Source organism: Gymnoscopelus microlampas (genome assembly GCF_963454915.1).
Source record: "Gymnoscopelus microlampas genome assembly, chromosome: 24".
Taxonomy (NCBI): domain Eukaryota; kingdom Metazoa; phylum Chordata; class Actinopteri; order Myctophiformes; family Myctophidae; genus Gymnoscopelus; species Gymnoscopelus microlampas.
Genome location: NC_139961.1, coordinates 36,230,869 through 36,255,841, shown reverse-complemented (window position 1 = coordinate 36,255,841; position 24,973 = coordinate 36,230,869). Strand labels below are relative to the sequence as shown.

The window sequence follows — 24,973 nt, the reverse complement described above, 5'->3', positions numbered from 1 at the left end:
GTTGCTTATTTCTCTCGCAAAAGTCTGGCAACACTAAGCAGCGTCGATCAGGAAGTCATCTGCATAACATTTGTCTTCAGATCATATAGTAGGAATCTAAAGCAACAACAACAACAAGCTACTTCTAATCCTACTGGTTTTCATCTGAACCCTGGAGACAGACAGAATGGAAGAATATCATCCCAGCGATGAGGTTTGAATTGGATGTTTAATACAGTCACATTTTCAACATGGACATAATACATGTTTCTATGTGGTCAGACCCTCAGACAGAGAGCCTTGGTCATCAGCCATGACCGTCTTGGATAATCTTCAAAATAGTGTTTGCACTTTCTCCCTTTTTGGCCCGTACGTCTACATAAACGTTCAGATTTCAAATATAAGGTGCTTACCCCATGACCACGGATGTTACAATTATGTACGGGCCCTCAGAAGTACCCGTATCGTCCGTATTGTTCAATATAAAGCATTTTAATCCGATCGGTGACCATTTTCTCATAAGAATTATTATGTATCAGCGTGCAATACACCTCCCAACCGATAGGCTCACGCAGTTGAAAGCATATGGAGAAAATGACCAACAATCGGATTAAAATGCTTTGTATTGAACAATACGGAAGATACGGGTACTTCTGAGGGCCCGTACATAATTGTAACATCCGTGGCCATGGGGTTAGCACTTTATATTTGAAATCTGAACGTTAAATGTAGATGTACGGGGGAATTAGGGAGAAAGTGCAAACACTATCTTGAAGTTCATCCATGACGGTCATGATGACAGTCGACCGATTTTTGAAAAAGTCAGACTATAAAATACAACTATGAAACAAGGCTAATATATACGAATTATTATTATTATTATTATCATCATTTCATATATGTTTTTTTTTGCAGGGCTCATTCAATGCTGACGACGCAAGTAACACCGTTAAAGAGGTATTAAACATATTTCATTTTAGCTGTGTGTCATCACGGTCGTGATGCTGTGTGCTGTCCCATTGTCAGTGGTGGAAAGTAACTAAGTACATTTACTTAAGTACAATTTTGAGATATTTGTACTTTACTTGAGTATTTCCAATTTCCAATACTTTTACTTCTACTCCACTACATCTGAGAGGCAAATATTGTACTTTTACTCCACTACAATTATTTGAAAACTTACTAGTTACTAGTTACTTTTCAGATATAAATTATGATATAATGAAACATACACTAACCACTTTAAACCTATTTTATACATAGGCTATTTGAAAATAGCAGATGCGACGCGTTGTGAGCTTGTAGATCGGCTATTTTCAAATATTTAGTGCTTTTACTTTTGGTACTTTAAGTACATTTTGATGCCAATGCTTTTGTACCTTTACTCTAGTAAATTTTTAATTCTGGACTTTTACTTGTAACAGAGTATTTTTATATTGCAGTATTGGTACTTTTACTTAAGTAAAGAATTTGAGTACTTTTTCCACCACTGTCCATGGGCCAGACTCACTCAAGGTGGCAAAGGTTGCTTATCATTTTTGAGAAGCTCTATGTCTGTAGTAGCCCTAGAATGTCTGTGATCTTACATACGTTATATACAATATGTTTGAAATACATGAAATGTATGTAAGATGACAGACATTCTAGGGCTATGTCTGCAGATAATATTTTTTTGTATGATAACCCTTACTGAGTCACAGCTAAATGAAGTTACCCTCCCCCATTGAAAATCTGCCTTTTAGATGCGGGACGGGTGCATATCTTGGTATTGGCTCATGTTCAGGACATATCTAAATATTGTTTACTATAGTGTTTGGTGTCATTTTTAAGGGGACACTTTAAAGGACAACTTTAGTTTTTTACAACCAAGGTTTATGTTTTAGATTGTAATTAAAGTAAATAAAATATGAGTGTTACATTTTTTAAATGTACTGCTTTCTATAGTTTTAGCAATTTTCGCAATCTTTTTTACAGTGGGCGGGGGCATTCTGTCCGGTGGCTAAATATATCTTTTTTTACACAATAACCTGTCGTTTTCTTTATTATTATTTACAGTAGCTCTTCTAGCCCCCAATAACTCACATCTGGCCATCAAAGACCACAGGACCTTTTTTATTGTGTAAAAAAGGCATATTTAGCCACCGGACAGAGTGCCCCCGCCCACTGTAAAAAATATCGCAAAAATGACCAAAACTGTAGAAAGCAGTAAATGAAAAAAAATAACACTCATCTTTTATTTACTTTAATTACAAGCTAAAATATAAACCTTGGTTGTAAAAAAACTAAAGTTGTCCTTTAAGCTTTCATTCAAGCCCTTTTGTGAATATGTATGACAAGTACAGTGGTCACTGGAGCTCTTCAAACCTTTAATAGCACAAATGTTTCCACCATTTTCGCCTAAACCATATATTTTATTTTAGTCCTGTGGCATCAAGAAACATCACAGGCACAAACCACAATAACTGGAATACTGACATGACACTAAGGATTCAGGAAATATATCATTTACCCATATTATTTAATTCTGAGGTGGTGATTTTCAGCCTTATATTAAACAAGCACTTTTTATGAGAAATAGACAGGGTCATAGGCCTATATGAAATAACATCACTTAACCTCCCAAAACATTGATACAAAAGGTTTTTCAATTGATTCTGCTACCTCTACACATGCTGCCTTGAGAACATCCAAACAAATCCAGATAACTGGTCAAACATTGGCCAAATTGTCAAATAATAAGAAATAGGCAAAAATTGTGAAAATAACAGATCTACAAGCTCACAACGCCTCACAAAGGAGACTCTTTGTGTCTCCTACCGGAACCGCTGCCGCCGGTCATCAAAATTGGCTTAGGAATGTGACAAACACAAAAACAATATCCATGAATTCAAGTCTCCATGGGGTGACTAATCGATAGCAAAAAGAAAGTCATTTTGGGGGTGAACTATCCCTTTATTGTTGCACACTGCAGACAGCAACTAAAGAGTACAGTTTCCTCTTGCATAGGAGCTGATGTCGGATAATGTTGGTCCATTAATGTAATCAATATCTGGAATGAGAGCATTTACAGATGTCTTTTCAACATCAACGTCTATATCCAATCTTCAGTACTTTTACTTCTACTCCACTACATCTCAGAGGCAAATATATACTTTTACTCCACTTCAATTATTTGACAGCTTTAGTTACTAGTTACATTAACCACTTCAGCCCTGTATTGCATTTCGGCCATTTGAAAATAGCCGATCCACAAGCTCACAATGCGTCGAACTTGTAGATCTGCTATTTTCAACAGATATATACATTTGAAAACTTGCAAAATGGGACATAAAGAATAATGAGTACTTTTACTTTTGTTACTTTAAGTACATTGAATGATACCAATACTTTTGTACTTTTAGTCAAGTACATTTTTAATTCAGGACTTTTAATTCCGGACTTGTACTTTTTTTTCCAGCACTGCTCTTTATTATATTGTGTAATGTTGTGTTTATGATCTGTTCTGTTATGTTCACACACAGCTATTAATAGTATCAGTAGCCAAACACAAGTGAGGCTCAGTTTTATTGACGCTTTGAGATTTGCCTGAGGTGCTTGCAACAACCAGTGACTACCACATGACTGTAAATACACGCACTGTCCCTTTAACCCGTTAAAGCAGGGGTCTTCGACAGGGGGTCCGGGACCCCTAGGGGGTCCTCAGAGTTACTACAGGGGGTCTGCCAAATCTTTGTGTGATAGGATTTTTAATTTTACCTTAACCACTTGAACCGTAGCATCCCTTTTCTGAGGAGAACTTTAGCCAAAAATAGCAGATCTACGAGCTCACAATGCCTCGCAAGATTTGAGTTAAAAAATGTTGCTTTAGAAAAATAATAACATATATATTCAAAGATTTGCATTATAGCTAAAATCTAAAATGACACAGATGTGTTCCCGGTCTTAACCCATTGAGACCTGAAGCCGATTCTACATGTCTCCTAAATCTCAACAGTATTCTGAAAAACGTATGTTTCTATATCAGTGGTGCTCAATCTTTTTCATGTCAAGGACCCCCAAAGTTATATGTATTTGGCCACGGACCCCCATCAAAATATTTTGTTCCAGGGACCCCCAGAAGCAAAGAATAGAGTTAAAAATGTTCGCTTTAAAAATATAATATATTCAAAGATTTGCACACATTTTCACGATTTTTCAAAAATAGCAGATCTACAAGCTCGTAGCGCGGCACTTGTAAATCTGCTATTTTTAAATAGCCAAAGTATAAAATATGGGTAAAGGGGTTCAAATGATTGTGACGCTTTAGGAGACCCCCTGGTACCCCCCCCCCCCCCAGGACCCCACTTTGAGAACCACTGTTCTAAGTGTGTGTGTGTGTGTGTGTGTGTGTGTGTTGCAGTGTATTGACAACATCATAGGTGCGGTAGATTACAACCAGAACCTGGTTAACAAATGGACGGCCAGTATCGTCGAGGTGTCCCTCGCCCAGCTGGTCAAACTGGCCAAGGCCTACAAGTACATCGGTATGCTGTGTGTGTGTGTGTGTGAGTGGGTCTTAAGCAGTGGTGTAAAGTAACTACTGTAAGTACATCTACTCAAGTACTGTACTTAAGTACAATTTTGAGTTACTTTTACTTTACTGGAGTATTTCCAATTGTCTATACTTTTACTTCTACTCCACTACATCTCAGAGGCAAATATTGTACTTTTACTCCACTACAATTATTTGGAAACTTTAGTTACTTTGTAGATATAAATTATTACATTATAAAACATGCATTAACCACTTTAGCCCTATTTTATACCTATAGGCTATTTGAAAATAGCCGATCTACAAGCTCACAACGCGTCGCATCGCGACGCGTTGTGAGCTTGTAGATCTGCTATTTTCCAACATTTTAGTACTTTTACTTTTGGTACTTTAAGTACATTTTGATACCAATACTTTTGTACTTTTACTCAAGTAAATAGTTTACTTGTAAACACTTCTGCCATAGTAATTGCAAATGGCGTCCCTGTGCCTCAGGAAAATCAATCGTGTGTGTGTGTGTGTGTGTGTGTGCGTGCGCACGCTGCTTTCCTGATGTTTTTTTTTTAAAATCCTGTCCTCAATGCATGATGTAATATGCCTTAATGAGTGAGATGTGGTTGATATGACACGTGGCACCTCTGTGACTGCAGTGACGTGCGCTGTGATGCAGAAGAGTGGTGCGGGACTCCATGCGGCCAACTCCTGCTACTGGGACACCACCACAGATGGTGAGAAACGACCCATTTTAAGTGATTAGTATTATTTATTTATTTATTTATTTATTTATTTATTTATTAGTGTCTTGTCATTTGTCCTGCTATGACCTTGGGGGGAGGGTTGGGGATTGGGGGAACAAGTTGTCATATATACAACCATATGCATGTATCTTGTATGAAAAATGGAAAAATAAAAAACAAAGTGTTTAAAAAAAAATAAAAAAGTTAGTCGCAGGGTTCTACCCCAAAAAAAAAAAAAGAAGAAAAAAAAAAGAAAGAAACGACCCATTTTAACCCATATGAACTCATTCAGTGCCCAGCTTATTTATGGAATTTTGTCTCTGAGCCAAAATTCATTGTAAAAAAAAAATCACACCCTGTGTGAAGAGAGTGGTGCCTTTGATGAGCCCCGTATTGATGTTGTCATCAATGTTTGTTTATTGGACGTACATACATACGGACGGACGGACGGACACACAGACAAAGTCAGATATACTGTAGGAGTGGTTGGCACCACTCAAAAAAGTGCTTAGGAGCCGAGATACAGCCAACAAAGACTGAATGGAGCAGCAAATCTTCAAATCATCATATCTTGGGTTCTGAACATGTTTTTCCAACATGTTTTTTTGACGTCTTAGACGTCCAGTGGCACTGAATGAGCTAAGAACGGGAACGCATCTGTGTCATCTTCAGATTCCTTTGGCATAAAAAAAAAACTGCTATTTTTGAACAGCCAAATAAGTCTTAAAATGACACGGATGCGCTCCTGGTCTCCATGAGCACTTTCTACTTTTGTACTTTTACGCAAGTAAATTTAGAATTCCGGACTTTTACGTGTAACAAGAGTATTTCTACATCGCAGTATTGATACTTTTACTTAAACAATTTGCTGAGTTTTTCCACCATTGGTGAACACAATGTGTTTCATTTAGTTTCGGAAAGAAAGAGAGGATTTGTGTTTTCAATTTTTGAAAAATGGAGAAATGTCATTGACAAGCTGTTGCATGGACTTGTGTTATATACTTATAATCTCTCTTTTTGTTTTCTCTCCATCCAGGAAGCTGCACTGTAAGATGGGAGAACCGTACTATGTACTGTGTGGTTAGTGTCTTCGCTGTGGCAGTAGCATAGGAGGGGACACACTCACACACACACACACACACACACACACACACACACACACACACACACACACACACACACCCAAACCGCTCAAAGACAATGCAATGCGTTCCCACCGCCAGCAGGGGGCCCCCAAGTGCCACAGATTCTGCAGTACATACATCTTGTTGACTGGCTGTCCTTTCTTTATACCCTAAAAACTACCCTGAGACAGTTCAAGGAGAGATGCTGTGTTTATATTTCTTTTCTTTCTTTCTTTTGGTTCCTTCTTTCTGGTTATGTAATCATGAATGTGTAAAGAGACGAACCAAGGTTGCTTTGAGGTTAACCGAAAGGAGTTGCTAGGGAAGAAATGGCCAATTCAAAGGATGATGTTTTCTTACCACAGTGCTTTAAAAGCTTGCATCGAAGGTCATTATGCATCAGTTATATTCTTTAGTATAGTTATATTCATGTGGCCTCCATCAGTGAACAATACGGTTTTAGTGCACTGAAGTATTTCGTCATCTGTTCATTATATCAGTGGTTCTCAAACCTTTTCATGTCAAGGACCCCCAAATTGACACTTATTAGCCTGCGGACCCCCATTTGAAAAGATATGCCAGGGAGCCCCATAGGAGAAGATTTTCACGGCTCTAGCAGTGATTCTCAACCATCATAATTTCAAGGACCCCCAGATCGACATGCATTAGGCTACGGACCCCCATTTAACGGCATTTGTATCTCTGGGACCCCGATTTATATTGTACAATCAATGTTAATTTAACTCTGAGAGCGTACAAATGGACCGGACGGGTCCATTTGGTTCCATTTGTACACTCTCAAGAGTTTCAAACCCATAAGGGTCCATTTGGTTCCTAACTATCCATCATTTATCTGGGGACCCCCTGGAACTCCCTCAAGGACCCCTGGGGGTCCCCGGACCCCACTCTGAGAACCAATGCATTATATCATGCACTACTGACATATTGAAAAGATGGTTAGTGCCATGTTGCATATACTGTTGTGCCATGTTGAAACGATGGTTAGTTAGGTTTTATAAAGTTAGGAGTGGGAGGCAATAAACTGGAGTTGAAAACAATCCTCTAGTGTGAGTCATTTGTTTTGAACTAATATTACTCCAGCCTGGTTCCAGACGAATCTGCCATTGCAATAAAAAAAATCACACCCTGTGTGAAGAGAGTGGTGCCTTTGATGAACCCCGTATTGATGTTGTCATCAATGTTTGTTTTTTGGACATACGGACAGACACACAGACAAAGTCAGATATAGGAGTGGTTGGCACCACTCAAAAAAAATGCCCTCTGCAGATTTGGTCTGGCCCCTCTCAATAGAGATTGGATTTCTCTCCCTCCGAAGTTGTTGAGGGACCAATCAGGGCCCAGTATGGAAATACAGGGCGGGTTTATCACATTTTTTTTTATTTGGCCCTCGGCAGGTTTCATACAGAGAATATTTTGTACTTAAGTAAAAGTATCAATACTGCAATGTAGAAGTACTCTGTTACAGGTAAAAGTCCAGAATAAAACATTTACTTGAGTAAACGTACAAAAGAATTGGTATCAAAATGTACTTAAAGTACCAAAAGTAGAAAGAGCTCATTAGGCAGAATGTCCCAAATGTCAAGATTTCAAAGTCTAAATGTCTAAAAAACCTTTGAAAATAGCAGATCTACAAGCTCACAATGAGCTTGTAGATCTGCTATTTTCAAATAGCCTATAGGTATAAAATAGGGCTAAAGTGGTTAATGCATGTTTTATAATGTAATAATTTATATCTACAAAGTAACTAAAGTTTCCAAATAATTGTAGTGGAGTAAAAGTACAATATTTGCCTCTGAGATGTAGTGGAGTAGAAGTAAAAGTACAATATTTGCGATGAAGTGGAGTACAAGTACTGAAAACTGGAAATACTACTGCAGTAAAGTAAAAAATGCCTCAAAATTACAGTACTTGAGTAAATGCACTTGGTTACTTTACACCGCTGGAACCAATGAAAAGTATTAAAAAGCGCTTCTGACAAAACCAGCTGACTCCATTGGATCCTCAAACTTTCTGCTAAACCAGCTACAGTAAGTCCACCAAAGGGGGTGGAGTTAGCTGGTTTTGCTGACTCCAGGCTCCACCCCCTTGAACCCTCATGAACAAAACCTCCTAACTCCACTTTTTGTCTTGTTTTGTTTTTATTTCCTGAAAATTGAACATTTTGGAGTGAGCTGGTTTCTGCCCAACAACAGAGGTATAGAAAATGGCTTTATTTTCTCCCTTGAGTTATTTAAATTTGGGAAATATATTTTCATAAAATATAAAATACTTCTCTTAAGAATTCATCACCATACACATAATAATAATACTGTTAAAACCAGGGATTAGTATACTAATATAACACTTTATTCTTTGTAATTACAGTTCACAAGTTTCAAGTAAGGAGGATACAAAAAAAAGACTTTGCATTTGAAACAGCTTGACCTTAACCCATTAAGACTGGGAAAGCATCTGTCATTTTCTTTTTTAACCATTATCTTATACTTTCGGTATTCAAAAATAGCAGATCTACAAGCTCATATTGGCCACCGAGTGCCGCGCTATATTGTAGATCTGCTATTTTTGAAAAATCATGAAAATTTGTGCAAATCTTTGAATATACCGGTATATATTTTTCAAAGAGAACATTTTTAACTCAAATCTTTGCTTCTGGGGGGGGTTCTAATGTCTTCTAAATCTTAACAGTTTAGAAAAAAAACTTCTGTTGCTATAATATCAGATTCAAACTGTTTCATGTCAAGGACCCCCAAAATTATATGTATTTGGCTGCGGACCCCCATCTCAAAACGTGCTGTTCCAGGGACCCCCAGAAGAGAAGATTTTAGTAAAAACAAAAGTTTGCTCCAAAACATATATATATTCAAATATTTGCACGCATTTTCTCGATTTTTCGAAAATAGCAGATCTACAAGCTCATGAGCTTGTAGATCTGCTATTTTCGAATAGCCAAAAGTATAAAATAATGGTTAAAGTGGTTACACAGAGATGCGTTCCAGGTTGTAATGGGTCAACAGGTGCACAGTAAGGAGTAAGGACACAGCAGCAACATGTGAAATAGGAAGAGTTTTGAAACCAACAGTTTGACTAATGTGACGAAACAAAAAGAGAGAAGAGGGGTTATGTCGTAAATACTGACGGTCATTTCTTTACCAAATTGAGAACTGAAAAAAAACGAAGACCTTGTGAAACGACTTGGTAGAAGTTTAGAACAGACCGGCAACGCATCTGTGTGTAATTTTTAGATTTCTTGGGCTATTCAAAAATAGCAGATCATACAAGCTCATAGCGCGGCACCGAGTGCCGCGCTATGAGCTTGTATATCTGCTATGAAAATGTGTGCAAATCTTTGAATATATATATTTTTAAAGCGAACGTTTATAACTCAAATCTTTGCTTCTGGGGGATTCTACAAATGTCTTCTAAATCCTCACCATTTAAAAAAAAAATGTATTTGGCCGTGGACCCCCATCTCGAAATATTTTGTTCAGGGACCCCCCCAGAAGTTGTAACAGAGTTGAAAATGTTTGCTTTAAAAAATATCTATCCAAAGATTTGCACACATTTTCCAAGATTTAAAAAAAAAATAGCCAAATAAAAGTAAAATGACACAGTTGCGTTCCCGGTCTTAAGGGCTTATTAACCCTGAAGTTCCGTTTGTACACGGCCGTGTGAAGCGGCACACAGAACTAGCTCTTCACACATTGCATGAACTCAAAGAAAATGTTTTGTGCTATTTTTGAAAAATCGTTGACATTTTTGCGTTTTTTTTTTTTTTGGCATTTTCTTTTTTAAAGCGAGCATTTGTAACTCAAATCTTTGCTTATTGGGGGTTTCCCTGGAAGAACATATTTTGAGATGGGGGGGGGGTCCGTGGCCAAATACATATCATTTTGGGGGTCCTTGACATGAACAAGTTTGAGAACCCCTGATATAGATAACATTTTGTCGAATCCTCAGAAGCAAAGATTTGAGCTAAAAATGTCCGCTTGAGAAAAATATATATTCAAAGATTTGCACACATTTTCATGATTTTCCACCAAAAATTGCAGATGTACAAGGTCATAGCGGTGCCGCCCTATGAGCTTGTAGATCTGCTATTTTTGAATAGCCAAAGTATAAGATAATGGTTAAAGTGGTTTAAATGTAAAAGTGAGAGATGCTTTCCCTGTCTTAATGGGATACCAGAGCCGTCAACGTTCATTGATCGCCTGCCGTTATTGCACGTGGGAGAAGACTCCCCTCAAGGCTTTCTGAGCGGGAAAAGGTTGTCCGCTCCACATGGCCGTTTGGCGCCATTATTCCACTGAGCTTGTATATCTGCTATTTTTGAATAGCCAAAGAAATCTAAAATGACAAGAGACGCGTATCCCGGATTGAATGGGTTAATATAACTGTGGCGGGACCCTTTTTTAGGGGTTCCATTTTTCACACAGATTTTGCTGTGTTGTTGTCCTGAGAGAAACCCAGAATTATGTTTTGCTTTTTCGCGGTGGATGGCTAGAATAGCTACCCCGCGGGTACTCTTCTTGTCTTGTTCCCCCCCTGGCACGGGAGTTCAAAACCCACTGAACTGCCCTACTGGTTTGGTAGGATGGGGAGGCGGCGGGGTGTTGGTTAGAATCCTGGGACAGTTCTTGGTTTGTTCTAGAAGTTCTCTTTGTTGAAGATGAACGACGAACCTCCTTCGTTGTGAGAGACACTCTGCTTGGCCAGGGCCTTGCCCAGCACGGCCGGGCCACACAGGAACACCCCCACTTTGGTGCTGAGGACATACACACACATACATGGAAATAGTATCATTATTATGCATTTTTTTAATGTCATTATAATTACATTAAAAATATATAATTACAAAATTATAATAATAAATTGTGGAGTGGAGCTTGCCATATCCCTTCATTATTATGATATATATATTGTCAGGTGGGGGTCCGCGGCCAAATACGTATCATCTTGGGGGTCCTTGACATGAAAAAGTTTGAGAACCACTGCCCTATTAGTTCCAGCTTTTGTGTCGTAACACGCAGCCAGTGGTGGAAAAAGTAAAGAAAAATCTACAAAGTAACTAGTAACTAAAGTTTTCAAATACTTGTTGTGGAGTGAAAGTACAATATTTGCTTCTGAGGTGTTAGCGGAGTAGAAGTAAAAGGATTGGAAAATTGGAAATACTCAAGTAAAGTAAAAAAAAATATGTAAAAGTTTGACTTAAGTACAGTACTTGTGTACATCGCTCATTTGCTCCACTGCTTGCAGCACTATAATAGCAGAGAGAGAGAGAGAGAGGCTCACCCCGGGTGTTTCATAGCAATGCAGCCAAACTCGTTGTCCCAGTTGGGCTTCCCGTAGAGTGTCTTCTGCTTGAGGCCGGTGATGGGGTCGTTCTCCGCCTCGTGGTGGACCCTGAAGTGTGCCGCCTGAAAGGACGCAACCATATCGATTGATTGATTGATTGATTGATTGATTGATTGATTGAATACGTTCGTTCATTACTTTATTATTATCATTTCACCGCACTGGTTCTCAATGTGGGGTTTCTGGGGGGGTTGGGGGGGTTGTTCCAGGGTGTCCCCAGCTGAATGATTGATAGTATAGGACAGGGGTCTTCAACAGGGGGTTGAGTTACAAATGTAAAAAATTTATACATATTCAAAGATTTGCAAAAATGTTCACGATTTTTCAAAAACAGCAGATCTACAAGCTCTACAAGGCTCACAGCCTTGACATGAAAAAGAACCGCTGGCCTATACCAGTACTCAAGTAAGAAAAAATCCTCTGTACCTCGGTCCCCTTTAAAACAAATATACATATCCAAAGATTAGCACACATTTCTTTCAAAAATAGCAGATCTACAAGCTCATAGCCATGACATGAAAACGTTTGAGAACCACTGCATGGCCTATATACCAGGGGTCTTCAACAGGGGGTCCGGGACCCCTAGGTGGTCCTCAGAGTTACTACAGGGGGTCCACCAAATCTTTGTGTGATGTATTATTTTTTTCCTTAACTTGAGCCCAATAGCATCCCTATTCTGAAGAGAACTTTAGCCAAAAATAGCAGATCTACAAGCTCAGCTTGTAGATCGGCTATTTTTGGCAAAGAGGTATAGGTGTAGAGGGAAAAAATAGAAGACTAAGTAAAAAAAAAACTTTAATCTGAAACACAATTTTATACAATATAGAGTAGGGGGTCCCTGCTTCATCTCTGTCTCTCAGCTAGGGGGTCTTTGGCCTGAAAACGTTGAAGACCCCTGCTATATACAGTAACTCAAGTAAAAAAAACAACTTGGTACCTCAGTCTCTTTCCAGCGGGTGAGGTAGATGTTGTAGCTGAGGAAGTCGGTCACGCCCGCCTCCGCCATCTGGTCCTCCAGGGACTGCAGCAGGTCGGCGAACCACTCGAACGCCTCCGTCTCCGGACACAGCCAATAGAAATAGATCTAAAAGGGGTTTAGAGAGGGCGGAGTATATGACACAGCCAATAGAAATAGATCTAAAAGGGGTTTAGAGAGGGCGGAGTATATGACACAGCCAATAGAAATAGATCTAAAAGGGGGTTAGAGAGGACGGAGTATATGCCTTACAAACTAACCCATTAAGACCTGGAACGCATTCTGTGTGTCATTTTTTGATTTGTTTTGGCTATTCAAAAATAGCAGATCTACAAGCTCATAGCGCGGCACCGAGTGCCGCGCTACGAGCTTGTAGATCTGCTATATATTTTTTCAAATTGGAAAATGTGTGAAAATCTTTGAATATGTATTTATAAAGCGAACATTTGTAACTCAATTCTTTGCTTCTGGGGGATTCTACAAATGTCGTCTAAATCCTATGTTTCTATATCAGTGGTTCTCAAACCTTTTCATGTCAAGGACCACCCAAAATTATATATCTTTGGCCGCGGCCCCCCTTCTCAAAATATTGTCGCATTCCTAAACCAATAATTTGATGACCAGCAGCGGTTCCGGTAGGAGACACAAATCTGCTACCGGAACCGCGGCCTACCGGTCGGCTGGTCATAGGAATGCGACAAAAACAAAAAAAGAACTCCATGAATTCAAGTCTCCATGGGGTGAAAACATTGTTTTTTTTGGGTGAACTAACCCTTTAACATGTTGTGCCTAGGTTTCCCCTATAGGCTGGGGGCGTAGCAAGAGCCACGCCTTACAAACTAAAGAGACTACTTTTTTGGGGCGGAATATAACACAATGAAAAGCTAGGACAATGGAAACGCAGTCCTATATCCTATTATAGTCTCACCTTCTTGGTGAAGACGTCTTGGTTCTTCTGGGCGCGTTGGTACCACAGGGACTTGAGTATGGAGGCGAAGGGGGTGACGCCGATGCCGGCGCCCACCAGCATCACCACCTCGTAGCGGAACACGTCCTCGCTGGCCGTTCCAAACGGCCCGTCGATCGCTACCCTGAACGTACCGAGAGAGAGAGAGAGAGAGAGAGAGAGAGAGAGAGAGAGAGAGAGAGAGAGAGAGAGAGAGAGAGAGAGAGAGAGAGAGAGAGAGAGAGAGAGAGAGAGAGAGAGAGAGAGAGAGAGAGAGAGAGAGAGAGAGAGAGAGAGAAATAGATTTATACACTTGAAAAGTTATGAAATGGGACATTCTGCACAATGAGTACTTTCTACTTTTGGTACTTTAAGTACATTTTGATACCAATACTTTTGTACTTTTGCAATGAATTAATTTTCTCTGTGTGTGTGCGTGCGTGTGCGTGTGCGTGTGCATGTGCGTGTGTGTGTGTGCGTGCGCGTGCGTGCATTGTAATTGTCAACCGTTGTGTCAGTGTAAGTTACTGTGGGAGTGTTGTGTAGTCGATGCGTTGCTCTGAAACATCCTATTGCTCCACCAGAGTCCCTCATGTTGACCAACAGGAGGAGATGCAAGGGCGTATCGTCATAGAGGCCAATGGGGCCATGGCCCGGTCTGGAAAACTCTGCTCCCCCACTGCCCCCAGGGGAAAAAAAAATAAAAAATCTACATAACAACATTAGCACGCCTTTGTTTTCAAATCGGGCTTATTTGCATTCGGCCGGATAGTTAATGGGTGGCCATTAAAAAACGGTTTCCCCGTCAAACCGGTTCTCTTGCCAGGTAAACAGTTGTTTTATTGTGTTTTATTCACGTCTCTCTCTTGCATTAACGCTGATGGTAATTCTCAATAGACTGTCACTTATCAGCCGTCGTTGCGCGAGCCCCCCCCCGCGAGGGGGCGGGGGCGGGCGGTTTAAGAATCTGGCCCGGTCCACGTTAGAACCCACCATACGCTAGTGAGGAGATGGTGGTTTGTATTGGGCAACGTGCTAAACGGGCCATCGTCGAAGAGCGGCACCTGAAATCTCATTCATTTGCCGACCGAAAAAGTACTGAAACGTTTTAATTAAGGACAATATCAATACTGCAATGTAGAAATGCTCTGGTAAAAGGAAAAGTCCGGAATTCAAAAAGTACTTGAGTAAAAGTACAAAGGTAATGGTATCAAAATGTACTTAAAGTTCCAAAAGTAAAAGTACTCATTTGCAGAATGTCCCATTTCAAGTTTTAAAATGTATAAAAAATATTTTGAAAATAGCAGATATACAAGCTCACAATGCGTCGCATCGCGAGCTTGTAGATGGGCTATTTTCAAATGGCTCAAATTTATATAGGACTGAAGTGGTTAATGTATGATAATTACATTCTTTTTTTAGCAGCTTGCTTTAGCAAAGCTGCTCTATAAACGGGCCGCCATAAAGGGGGCGGAGAAAGGGGCGTGCACTTCCGTTCATATTATTTACCCAGGAAAGGGGTTGTGGCTGTGGAGAAGGGGGGGGGGGCGTGGCTGTGGAAAAGGATAGGGGCGTGGCCTGTAGTAATCGTATGACATCATCAATTTATACCTGGGCAGTTTCCAGGCCTCCTGGGTCTCGTCCTTGTGGCCGCCGCAGGCCTCGTACAGGGCCTGCGTCCAGTCGCCCGCCAGGCGGATGTGGATGCTGAAGTTCTCGTCCTCGGGCGAGGACGACAGGGTGAACGGGTGCCACTCCAGGTGCGAGATGGAGGGGCACTTGATGAAGACGTACTGGCCCACCTCCGAGCGGAAGCCCTTCTTCTTCATCTGCAGCTCCAGAGTCTTGGACGGGTGCATCACCACCTGAGGAGGGGAGGGGAGGGGAGAGGAGAGGAGAGGAGGGGAGCGAACATTTGTAACTCAAATCTTTGAATATATATATTGTTTCAGCTCTCGGTTTCATTCTGTACTCGGTGCCGTGCTATGAGCTTGTAGATCTGCTATTTTTTTGAATAGCCAAAGTAGTTGTAATAGTAATAGTGTCTCAGTCAGAGAAGGCTGATGGCCATGCATGTGCTCACATTAGGAAGTAAATAAGTTTGCTTCCTGTTTCTATTTTCAATTCTATTCTTAAAGCAGAAAGCTACACTCAGGGCCCTATACTTCACCGTATGGTGGTGAACAGCGAAGCTAGCTGATGTACAAGCTCACAATGGGTGCTCTTTGGCATGCTTGTCGAGTACATCTGCCGAGGGGCCACATGAAAGCTATATGAAAGCTTTTATCGATCTGCCATCTTCTGAGGCTCTATACACAGTGGTTCAAAGCCCTGCTCTAACACACAGTAAGGATGAAGGTTGATCACATACCTTGGTGATGACCACCTTCTGAGTAGAGCGATAGAAACGGACCATCCGCTCGGTCACGTAGATGATCATAGGCCCGATCACCCACTTCCACGTCTGGACGACGACAAAAAAACACATGTTTTGTTAGAGCTGCGTTATTGTAACCAATCTGTATGGTAGAGTGGTGTAAAGTGACTAAGTACATTTACTCAAGTACTGTACTTAAATAAAATGTTGAGGTATTTTTTACTTTACTGGAGTATTTCCAGTTTTCAGTACTTTTACTTCTACTCCACTACATCTCAGAGACAAATATTATATTTTTTCTCCACTACAATTATTTGTAAACTTTAGTTACTAGTTACTTTGTGGATTTTGATTATTATTACAAAACATACAGTACCCACTTCAGCCCTATATACATTTTGGCCTTTTGAAAATAGCCGATCTACAAGCTCACGATGCGTCGCATTGCGACGCATCGTGAGCTTGTAGATCGGCTATTTTCAAAGGATTTTTATACATTTGAAAACTACATAATGACTACTTTTACTTTTGTACCGATACCTTTTCACTTTTACTCAAATACATTTTGAATTCTGGACTTTTACTTGTAACAGAATATGTCTACACTGCAGTATTGATACTTTTACTTAAGTAAAAAAAAATGTGAATACTTTTTTTCCACCACTGCTTCCTGTCTACTTATATAGCTCACCCCTGGGGGGTTCCCGGCGAAGTTGGGCACGGGGCAGTCGGTTCCGTTCATTCCCCATTCCTGGAAGCGGTCCTTGCAGTCGGCGGGACGGTGCAGCAGCAGGTCAGATTGCACCTGTCCCCGCACAATCCTCCTGTGGTCAGGGAGCACAGGAGGAAGTCGTACTGAGTACTGGGATAGCTAATAGAAGTATAGGTATGCTTATACAGCAGTTGAACCCCACATTATTTTGGAGGGTCCCTTTATATGATTAAAGGGATAGTTCACCCCCAAAATGACTTTTTCGATCGATTAGTCACCCCATGGAGACTTGAATTCATGGTTACTTTTTTGTTTTTTGTCGCATTCCTAAGCCAATAATTTGATGACCGGCAGCGGTGTCTCCTTCCGGTCCGCTGGTATCAAATTATTATCAAATAGTGTATGCAGGGTCTCTGCTCATTTCTTAAGGTACAATTGAATGACTTTTAAGACCTTTTTTATTACCAATTTGGCAAAATTGTCAAAGAAAGAGGCAAACGTTGTGAAAATAGCCAAACTACAAGCTCACAACACCTCCCAGTGCTTCGTGAAAATGTGTGCAAATCTTTGAAAATTCGAACATTTGTAAGTAAATCTTTGCTTTTGAGGATTCTACAAATACGTACGTATGTATGTTGCTATAATCAGTGGTTCTCAAACTTTTTTGTGTCAAGGACCCCCAAAATGATTTGTCCATGGACCCCCTCATCTTAAAATATTGTGTTCCAGGAACCCCTGCAGTAGCAAAGATTTGAGTTCAAATGTATATTATATATTCAAAGATTTGCACACATTTTCCCGATATTCTTCTCCAAAAATAGCAGACCTACAAGCTCATAGCGCGGCACTCGGTGCCGCGCTATGAGCTTGTAGATCTGCTATTTGTCAATAGCCAAAGAAATGTAAAATGACACAGATGCGTTCCCGGTCTTAAAGGGTTATTCGCTAAGTAAAATGTCATGCTGGCGACAGACGGCCTTAACCTGCAGGAGATCAAACCTTGGATAAAAAAACCTTACCCGAAGCCGTGGAAGACCAGGCCGATGAAGAAGACGACGAAGAGGTGGTGCGTGTACCAGAAGACCTCGAAGTAGGAGCGGCGGATCACCTCCATGGACGAGGTGATGATGAGGATGAGGGCCAGCGTGATGGCCACGCCCGTCAGCCCGGCGATGGTGGTGAACATCACGATGGTCGGGCTCTGTGGGAGGAGGAGGAGGAGGAGGAGGAGGGGTCACACAACAATCGGCTTCATTTACGGTCTGTAGAAACCAATGGTGTGGCTTTGTCCCTGTTTTCTCCATACATGGGCATGCCCCCTTTGTCCTTAGGCCCCAGCCATAAAAGTCTGTCCCCCTTTCGTCCATATATGGGCATACTGTACACAGGCTGACACGTCATGTGAAGTCCGGCTAATAAAAGTCTGTCCCCCTTTCGTCCATACATGGGCATAGACACATGGGCATCTGCCGGTTCTGGCAGAACCAGGTCTCCTGGTCTTTTTTACAGTCTACACAGTATGTATAAAACGCACGTTCACACCAGCGTGGCCGATTCCCAGTTGGACCACATGCTTCTGCTTTTGGTCACAGAGTGACGTCACTGAGGCAACTGGAGAGGTTGTGTGCCTTTTGGTTCAGGGACCTGAGGACTCACCGCACTGTGTGTGTGTGTGTGTGTGTGTGTGTGTGTGTGTGTTGGTAAAACGCATATCATGATGATTGAAAGGAGACTTTAAACTATAGCGACTGGAAGCATATAGTATTTATGACAATGTTTATTAAGGTAAGAAAATGAAGTCTAAAGTTCGTCAAAAACCCATCCACTTGCATTAAGATAAATTCTTTCTGACACCAGCACGGGTAAAACAGCTAAACTACAGGCCATTCATAGTGTATGAACTGTCATTTGAACTCTCTTCCTATTTCGATTCAATTTCAAAGCAGGAAGCTGGGCCCTTAGTTTTATACTGTGTGACTGCGAAGGGCTTGATAATTATGCTATATATGCCAGTGGTTCTCAACCTGTGGGTCAAGACCCCATTTTAAAGGACTTTTAAGACCTTTTTAATACCTCAAAAAGAAAAAAGACCATTACTGCATCAAAAGTAAACGACAAACCATACTATAAAAACTGGTCCAAACATTGGCCGAATTGTCAAATAATAAAAGAAAGTGGCCATTTAAAAAAAAAAATTGCCGATCGATCGGCTATTTCACAATATTTATCTGTGGAACTGAAAATGTAATGCCTCAACTCCTACATTTCCAAGTGCTTGTCAGGGTGGGGGTTCCCCAGTTCAAATATGATTATTTTGGGGGGGGGGGTCACTGCCTGAAAAGGTTGAGAACCACTGCTATATGCTACTGAAAATAGCACATATACAAGATCACAATTCGGTGTGTGTGTGTGTGTGTGTGTGTGTGTGTGTGTGTGTGTGTGTGTGTGTGTGTGTGTGTGTGTGTGTGTGTGTGTGTCTCCCCCCCCCCCCTCTCTCTCTCTCTCTCTCCCCCCCCCTCTCTCTCTCTACCTCTACCTCTCTCTCTCTCTACCTCTACCTCTCTCTCTCTCTACCTCTCTCTCTCTCTCTCTGAAGGTGCACTTCCTGTTAAGAGTTTTTATTAAAAAACAACAAAAACAACACAAATAACAGCTGAGAACATACAGTCTCGTAACCTTTACTTATAACCTACCTGTTCTGTTACTACGCATTTTAATAAAGTAATCAATCAATCAATCAATCAATCAATCAATCAATCAATCAATCAAGTCCTAATGATGTTCAGGTGTAGGATTGGTAGGAAGTTGGAACTCACAGTCTCGTTGTTCCTGAAGACGTTCAGGAAGGATTCGTTGGGGTTGTTTCCGACCTGAGACAGGGCGAAGGGCAGCGTGTTGTTGGCGCTCAGCGCAGCGTCCCAGAAATACTCGAAGTTGAACAGGTGAGCTACGATGTGGACAGCTGACCCAACAAGGTGAGGGAAAAAAAGGGGTTATTTGTCTTTGTTTTGTTTTAGTTCATTTGCTCAGTGATGAACAGTGGTGGAAAAATTACTCAAATGTTTTAGTTAAGTAAAAGTATAAATACTGCAATGTAGAAATTACTCTGTTACAAGTAAAAGTCCGGAATTCTAAATGTACTTGAGTAAAAGTATAAAAGTGTTGGCATCAAAGCATACTTAAAGTACCAAAAGTAAAAGTACTTATTATGCAGAATGTCCCATTTCAAGCTTCAACAATTTCAAGCGACAATGCGTCGCAATGCGACGCATTGTGAGCTTGTAGATCTGCTATTTTCAAATGGCCGAAATGTATATAGAGCTGTAATGTATGTTTTGTAGTAATAATCAAAATCTACAAAGTAACTAAAGTTTTCAGATAATTGTAGTGGAGTAAAAGTACAATATTTGCCTCTGAGATGTAGTGGAGTAGAAGTAAAAGTACTGAAAATTGGAAATACTCCAGTAAAGTAAAAAATACCTCAAAATTGTACTTAAGCACAGTACTTGAGTAAATGCACTCAGTTACTTTACGCCCACTGTCAGTTTTTATCACAACAATCTCGTTATCGACACCATTGACCGTGTGCGAGACATAGAAGCCCACCTGTCTGCAAGGCGATCATGTAAGCCACCAGTTTGTGAAACGTTATGTTCTTGTCGAGCTGGCGAGTGACCGTACGACCGCAACACTGAAACACAAGGAGACAAAGAGGACAGGCCTGTGGTCAGTTCTCCATTTAAACAGTGGTGGAAAAAATACTCAAACTTTATACTTAGTAAAGTAAAAGTATCAATACTGCAATACAGAAATACTCTGTTTACGAGTACAAGTCCGTAATTCAACATGTACTTGACATTATAAGATGGCACAATTTTCACGATAAAAAAAAAAAAGAAATAGCAGATATACAAGCTCATAGCACTCGGTGCCGCGCTATGAGCTTGTATATCTGCTATTTCTGAATAGATTACAATCTAAAATGACACAGATGCGTTCCAGGATTGAATGGGTTAAAGGGACAGTTCACCCCTAAAATGACTTTTTTCCTATCAATTAGTCACCCCGTGGAGACTTGAATTTAAGGATATTATTTTAGTTTTTGTCGTATTCCTAAGCCAATAATTTGATGAACGGCAGCGGTTTCCGGTAGGCGACACAAAGAGTCTCCTTTGTGTCTCCTACCGGAACCGCTGCCTACCGGTCCGCTGGTCATCAAATGATTGGCTTAGCGACAAAAACAAAAGAAATAGCCATGAATTCAAGTCTCCACGGGGTGACTAATCCAGGGGTCTTCAACAGGGGGTCCGGGACCCCTAGGGGGTCCTTAGAGTTACTACAGGGGGTCCACCAAATCTTTGTGTGATATGATTTTTCTTTTTACCTTAACCACTTGAACCCTTGCATCCCTTCTCTGAGGAGAACTCAGAGATCTACAAGCTCACAACGCCTCGCAGTGCGAGGTGTTGTGAGCTTGTAGATCTGCTATTTTTGGCAAAGAGGTTTAGGTGTAGAGGGGGGGAAAAAAGAGCAGACCAAGTAAACAAAAAAAGTATCTGAAAACGCAATTTTATACAATATAGAGTAGGGGGTCCCTGCTTCATCTCTCCCTCAGCTAGGGGGTCCTTGGCCTGAAAACGTTGAAGACCCCTGGACTAATCGATAGGGGGAAAAAATGTCATTTTGGGGGTGAAATATCCCTTTAAGGAAGGGGAAAGCAACGTAATTATAGAAACCTGAATGGTGCCACGCATTATGGAGAGCAGGTTCCTGCACACGGGCAACAGGATCAGCATGCAGTTGAAGTTGAGGACGGCCGCGGGCGCCCGGGCCCAGGGCAACGCTTGCTGGGGAACACAAGGGAGATAAGAGAGAGAGAGAGTGTTAAGCCATTAAGACAGAAGCGATTCTTAAAAATGTTTTCTAAATCCTAACAGTTTTTTTGAAAAAAAAAAGTTTTGTTTTTGAAAAAAAATTAAAACGTTTTTTGAAAAAGAAAAAAAAAGTTAAAGATTTTTCAAAAATAGCAGATCTACAAGCTCATAGCGCGGCACTCGGTGTCCCCAGAGGACAGTAAAGTGACAATTGAAAGGGATAGTATAGTTCACCCCCAAAAAGGGCTTTTTTCTATGGATCAGTCACCCATGGAGACTTGAATTCATGGATATTATTTTAGTTTTTGTCGGATTCCTAAGCCAATAATTTGATGACCGGCAGTCGTTCCGGTAAGAGACACAAGGAGTCTCCTTTGTGTCTCCTACCTACCGGAACCGCAATCACTGGTCATCAAACAAATTATTGGCTTAGGAATATAACACAAATTCCATTTCACTTCTGCTCAGGGCTCAGCCACCTGGGCGGCCAGTGGCATTCCCCCAGCCGTCATAAGAACAGATGTGTGGCCTCAAATACCGAATGACATCCTCCTACAGACAGACCTACTTCCCTATCTTTAATCTCCCCAGCCCTGCCGTTTGGGGGGGTAGGGTTAGTGAGGCCCAGGGTTCAGTTTGTTAAAATAAAACACAGAGGGGGCTTCTTGTGAGCTTATATAATCGGCTATTTTGTGAAAAGAATGAATGATCAGAGGGAGAGATATCAAAAGCAGAGGCATCGATTTCTCCCACATTACTCAAGCAAAGCATTGTTGTTATCATTATTACCTACACTCTGAAAAATAGAAAATAACTGATTTTTGGTGAACGTCATGGTTGTGTAAAATAAGCTGTTTTACCCCCATAAGACAGACCTACTGTAGGACACAGACTCGTCCCCTGCCCCCTATACCGGAGGATTAGAAAACAGTCCCAGAACAAGATGAAAAAGACAAACTTACCCCCAGAAGTACCCTGGAATAGAACCATCTCTCTGTGAGGAAATTGAAGTAGAATTGGACAAACAGGTATGTGTTGATCGCCATCCATACGAACTGTAAACACACATTACAAAGCAGTTTGTATAGTGGGCCGTGCAGTGAGAAGTTAGATACGGTGTGCATTGAAAACAAAAACAGTAAATAATAATTATATATATATATATATATCCAGATCAGTGTGTGTTCTTAATTAACCCATTCAATCTGAGAACGCATCTGTGTCATTTTAGATTTCTTTGGCTATTCAAAATAGCAGATCTACAAGCTCGTAGTGCGGCTATTTTTGGAGAAAAAAAAACGTGAAAATGTGTACAAATCTTTGAATATATATATATATATATATATATATATATATATATATATATATATATATATATATATACACATAACTCAAATCTTTGCTTCTGGGAGGTCCCTGGAACAAAATATTTTACAAATGCTTAAAAAAATATATATATATTAAAAGATTTGCGAAAATGTTGCGAAAAAAATAGCAGATCTACAAGCTCATAGCGCGGCACTCGCTATGAGGTCCTGACATCCAATTCAAACACAACTTTCATAACTCTTCCACCTAACCCTATACTTCCACTACTACTTTTACTTAAGTTAAAACAAAAATATTAGTACTTTTTGCACCACTGCTCAAATCCTAAAACACCTGGAATGTAGCAACGTATACAGCAGCTACAAACACATCCTAAATACTCACAATGACAAAGATGGACAGTCCGTCGTTTGCGGCAAAGCCCATGGTGACTGCTTTTTTGTGTGGGTGCGTCTGACAGTGAGTGTATGTGTGTGTGTGTGTGTGTGTGTGTGTGTGTGTGTGTGTGTGTGTGTGTGTGTGTGTGTGTGTGTGTGTGTGTGTGTGAGTGAGAGAGAGAGAGAGTTCTAGTGAAGCAGATAAAGACAGGAGGAGGAGGAAGTCAGGAGAGTGTGTGTGGTGGCCGACATGCTCTGAAGCAAGGCAGGTGGAGTCATCACTACTTTTATAGCCTAGTTGCCGGGTAGCAAATAAGGAAGTGTGTTTTATTCCTTTTCTCTCAAAGGGGAGGGGCTGTTCTCAGCAATAAGCCCTTTGCATGGCAGCCATATTGGCCACTGGTGGTTAAAAGTACTCAAATTATTTTACTTAAATAAAGGTAGCCTATCAATACTGCAATGTAGAAATACTCTGTTACAAGTCCGGAATTAAAAATGTACTTGAGTAAAAGTATTGGCATCAAATATGATTATAGTACCAAAAGTAAAAGTACTCATTATGCACAGTATACCATTTCACAAGTTTCCAAATGATCCTTTGAAAATAGCAGATCTACAAGCCCAATTTCTTGCCAATATGACTGCTATGTATAGGGCCTATATTTGCATTTAATTCATGCATTGTCAAGGCAAAAGTTAACCCTGAATATAGTGAATATCTAGTCAAACTAGAAAAAGTGCTCCTCGGAGCACAGGTCTCCGCCAGGTCAGGTACGTTATTCTGGCCTCCTGGTGGCGCTATAATAGGCCAATGTGAAAATGGTGCCATTTATTCTTAGGTCTTTCACAGCATTCGGACACTGCATTCATGATTTGAGGCATTTTGATCCAAAAATGTGTTTTGCTAAATTAGACTTGCTGGTGGCGCTATAACAGGCCAATGTGAAAAGGGTGGCATTTCTTCCTCGGCCTAGTGGGAATGTGCGTGTGAAATTTCACGGAAATCGCAAGCTGCGTTCATGGTTTGAGGCAGTTTGTTCAAAACGGACCAATCCTGCAAACTTTGGATGGCAACCTTAACCAATGAGGATGTAATAAGGGAAATCGGACAGATCAGGGTTGATCACATGACTATAGAGATACTGTGTACCGATTTGCATGACGTTTGGTTAAAAACTGTAGGAGTAATGTGAAAAAATGGGTTTTGCACAAATCGGCCTCCTGGTGGCGCTATAACAGGCCCATGTGAAAGATTTGAGGCAGAGGTTCTGAATTGGCATCCAGGGAGTGTGTGTGCACAGTTTCGCAGTGACCGGGCCAACGGTGCCGGAGATTAGGTGGTAACACACGGACACACGGACACACACACGGACGGAGGGTAAAACATACTCTCTCGCCATGCCTTTCGGCCTGGCGGAGACAATAAAAATAAAAATGGCAAAAAAGTTTAGGGGACAAATAACTACATGAATGTACAAAAGCTAAATTAAAACAGCTAAAGGTTTATAGATGCAGGGCCCTATCTTGCGCCCTGAACTTTTTTGGCTTTTTTATTTTATTTAGAAAACATTAAAATAGTTCAAATAGCCGATCTACAAGCTCAGAAGGTGTTGATGTAGATCGGCTATATTCACTATT

At 40.7% G+C, this 24,973-nt stretch overlaps 2 protein-coding genes across 2 annotated transcripts; one reads left to right on the top strand and one right to left on the bottom strand.

Moving 5' to 3' along the window:
- Positions 1-54: 54 nt before the first annotated feature.
- On the top strand, positions 55-7,429 carry LOC311040850 (dynein light chain Tctex-type 3-like). Its single transcript, XM_084051220.1, has 5 exons — positions 55-193; positions 895-936; positions 4,379-4,502; positions 5,161-5,238; positions 6,284-7,429. The coding sequence occupies exons 1-5, from the start codon at positions 167-169 to the stop codon at positions 6,355-6,357; spliced, it is 345 nt and encodes a 114-aa protein (XP_083907346.1). The 5' UTR covers positions 55-166; the 3' UTR covers positions 6,358-7,429.
- Positions 7,430-8,591: 1,162 nt separating this feature from the next.
- On the bottom strand, positions 8,592-23,574 carry cybb (cytochrome b-245, beta polypeptide (chronic granulomatous disease)). The gene is made up of 13 exons (XM_084051183.1): positions 23,343-23,574; positions 22,592-22,684; positions 21,492-21,602; positions 20,362-20,446; positions 19,572-19,717; positions 17,775-17,956; positions 16,735-16,867; positions 16,038-16,130; positions 15,278-15,531; positions 13,649-13,811; positions 12,682-12,828; positions 11,682-11,806; positions 8,592-11,154 (listed from the first exon to the last, which is right to left on the bottom strand). Exons 1-13 carry the CDS (start codon positions 23,382-23,384, stop codon positions 11,037-11,039), a joined length of 1,692 nt encoding a protein of 563 aa, XP_083907309.1. The 5' UTR covers positions 23,385-23,574; the 3' UTR covers positions 8,592-11,036.
- Positions 23,575-24,973: the final 1,399 nt, after the last annotated feature.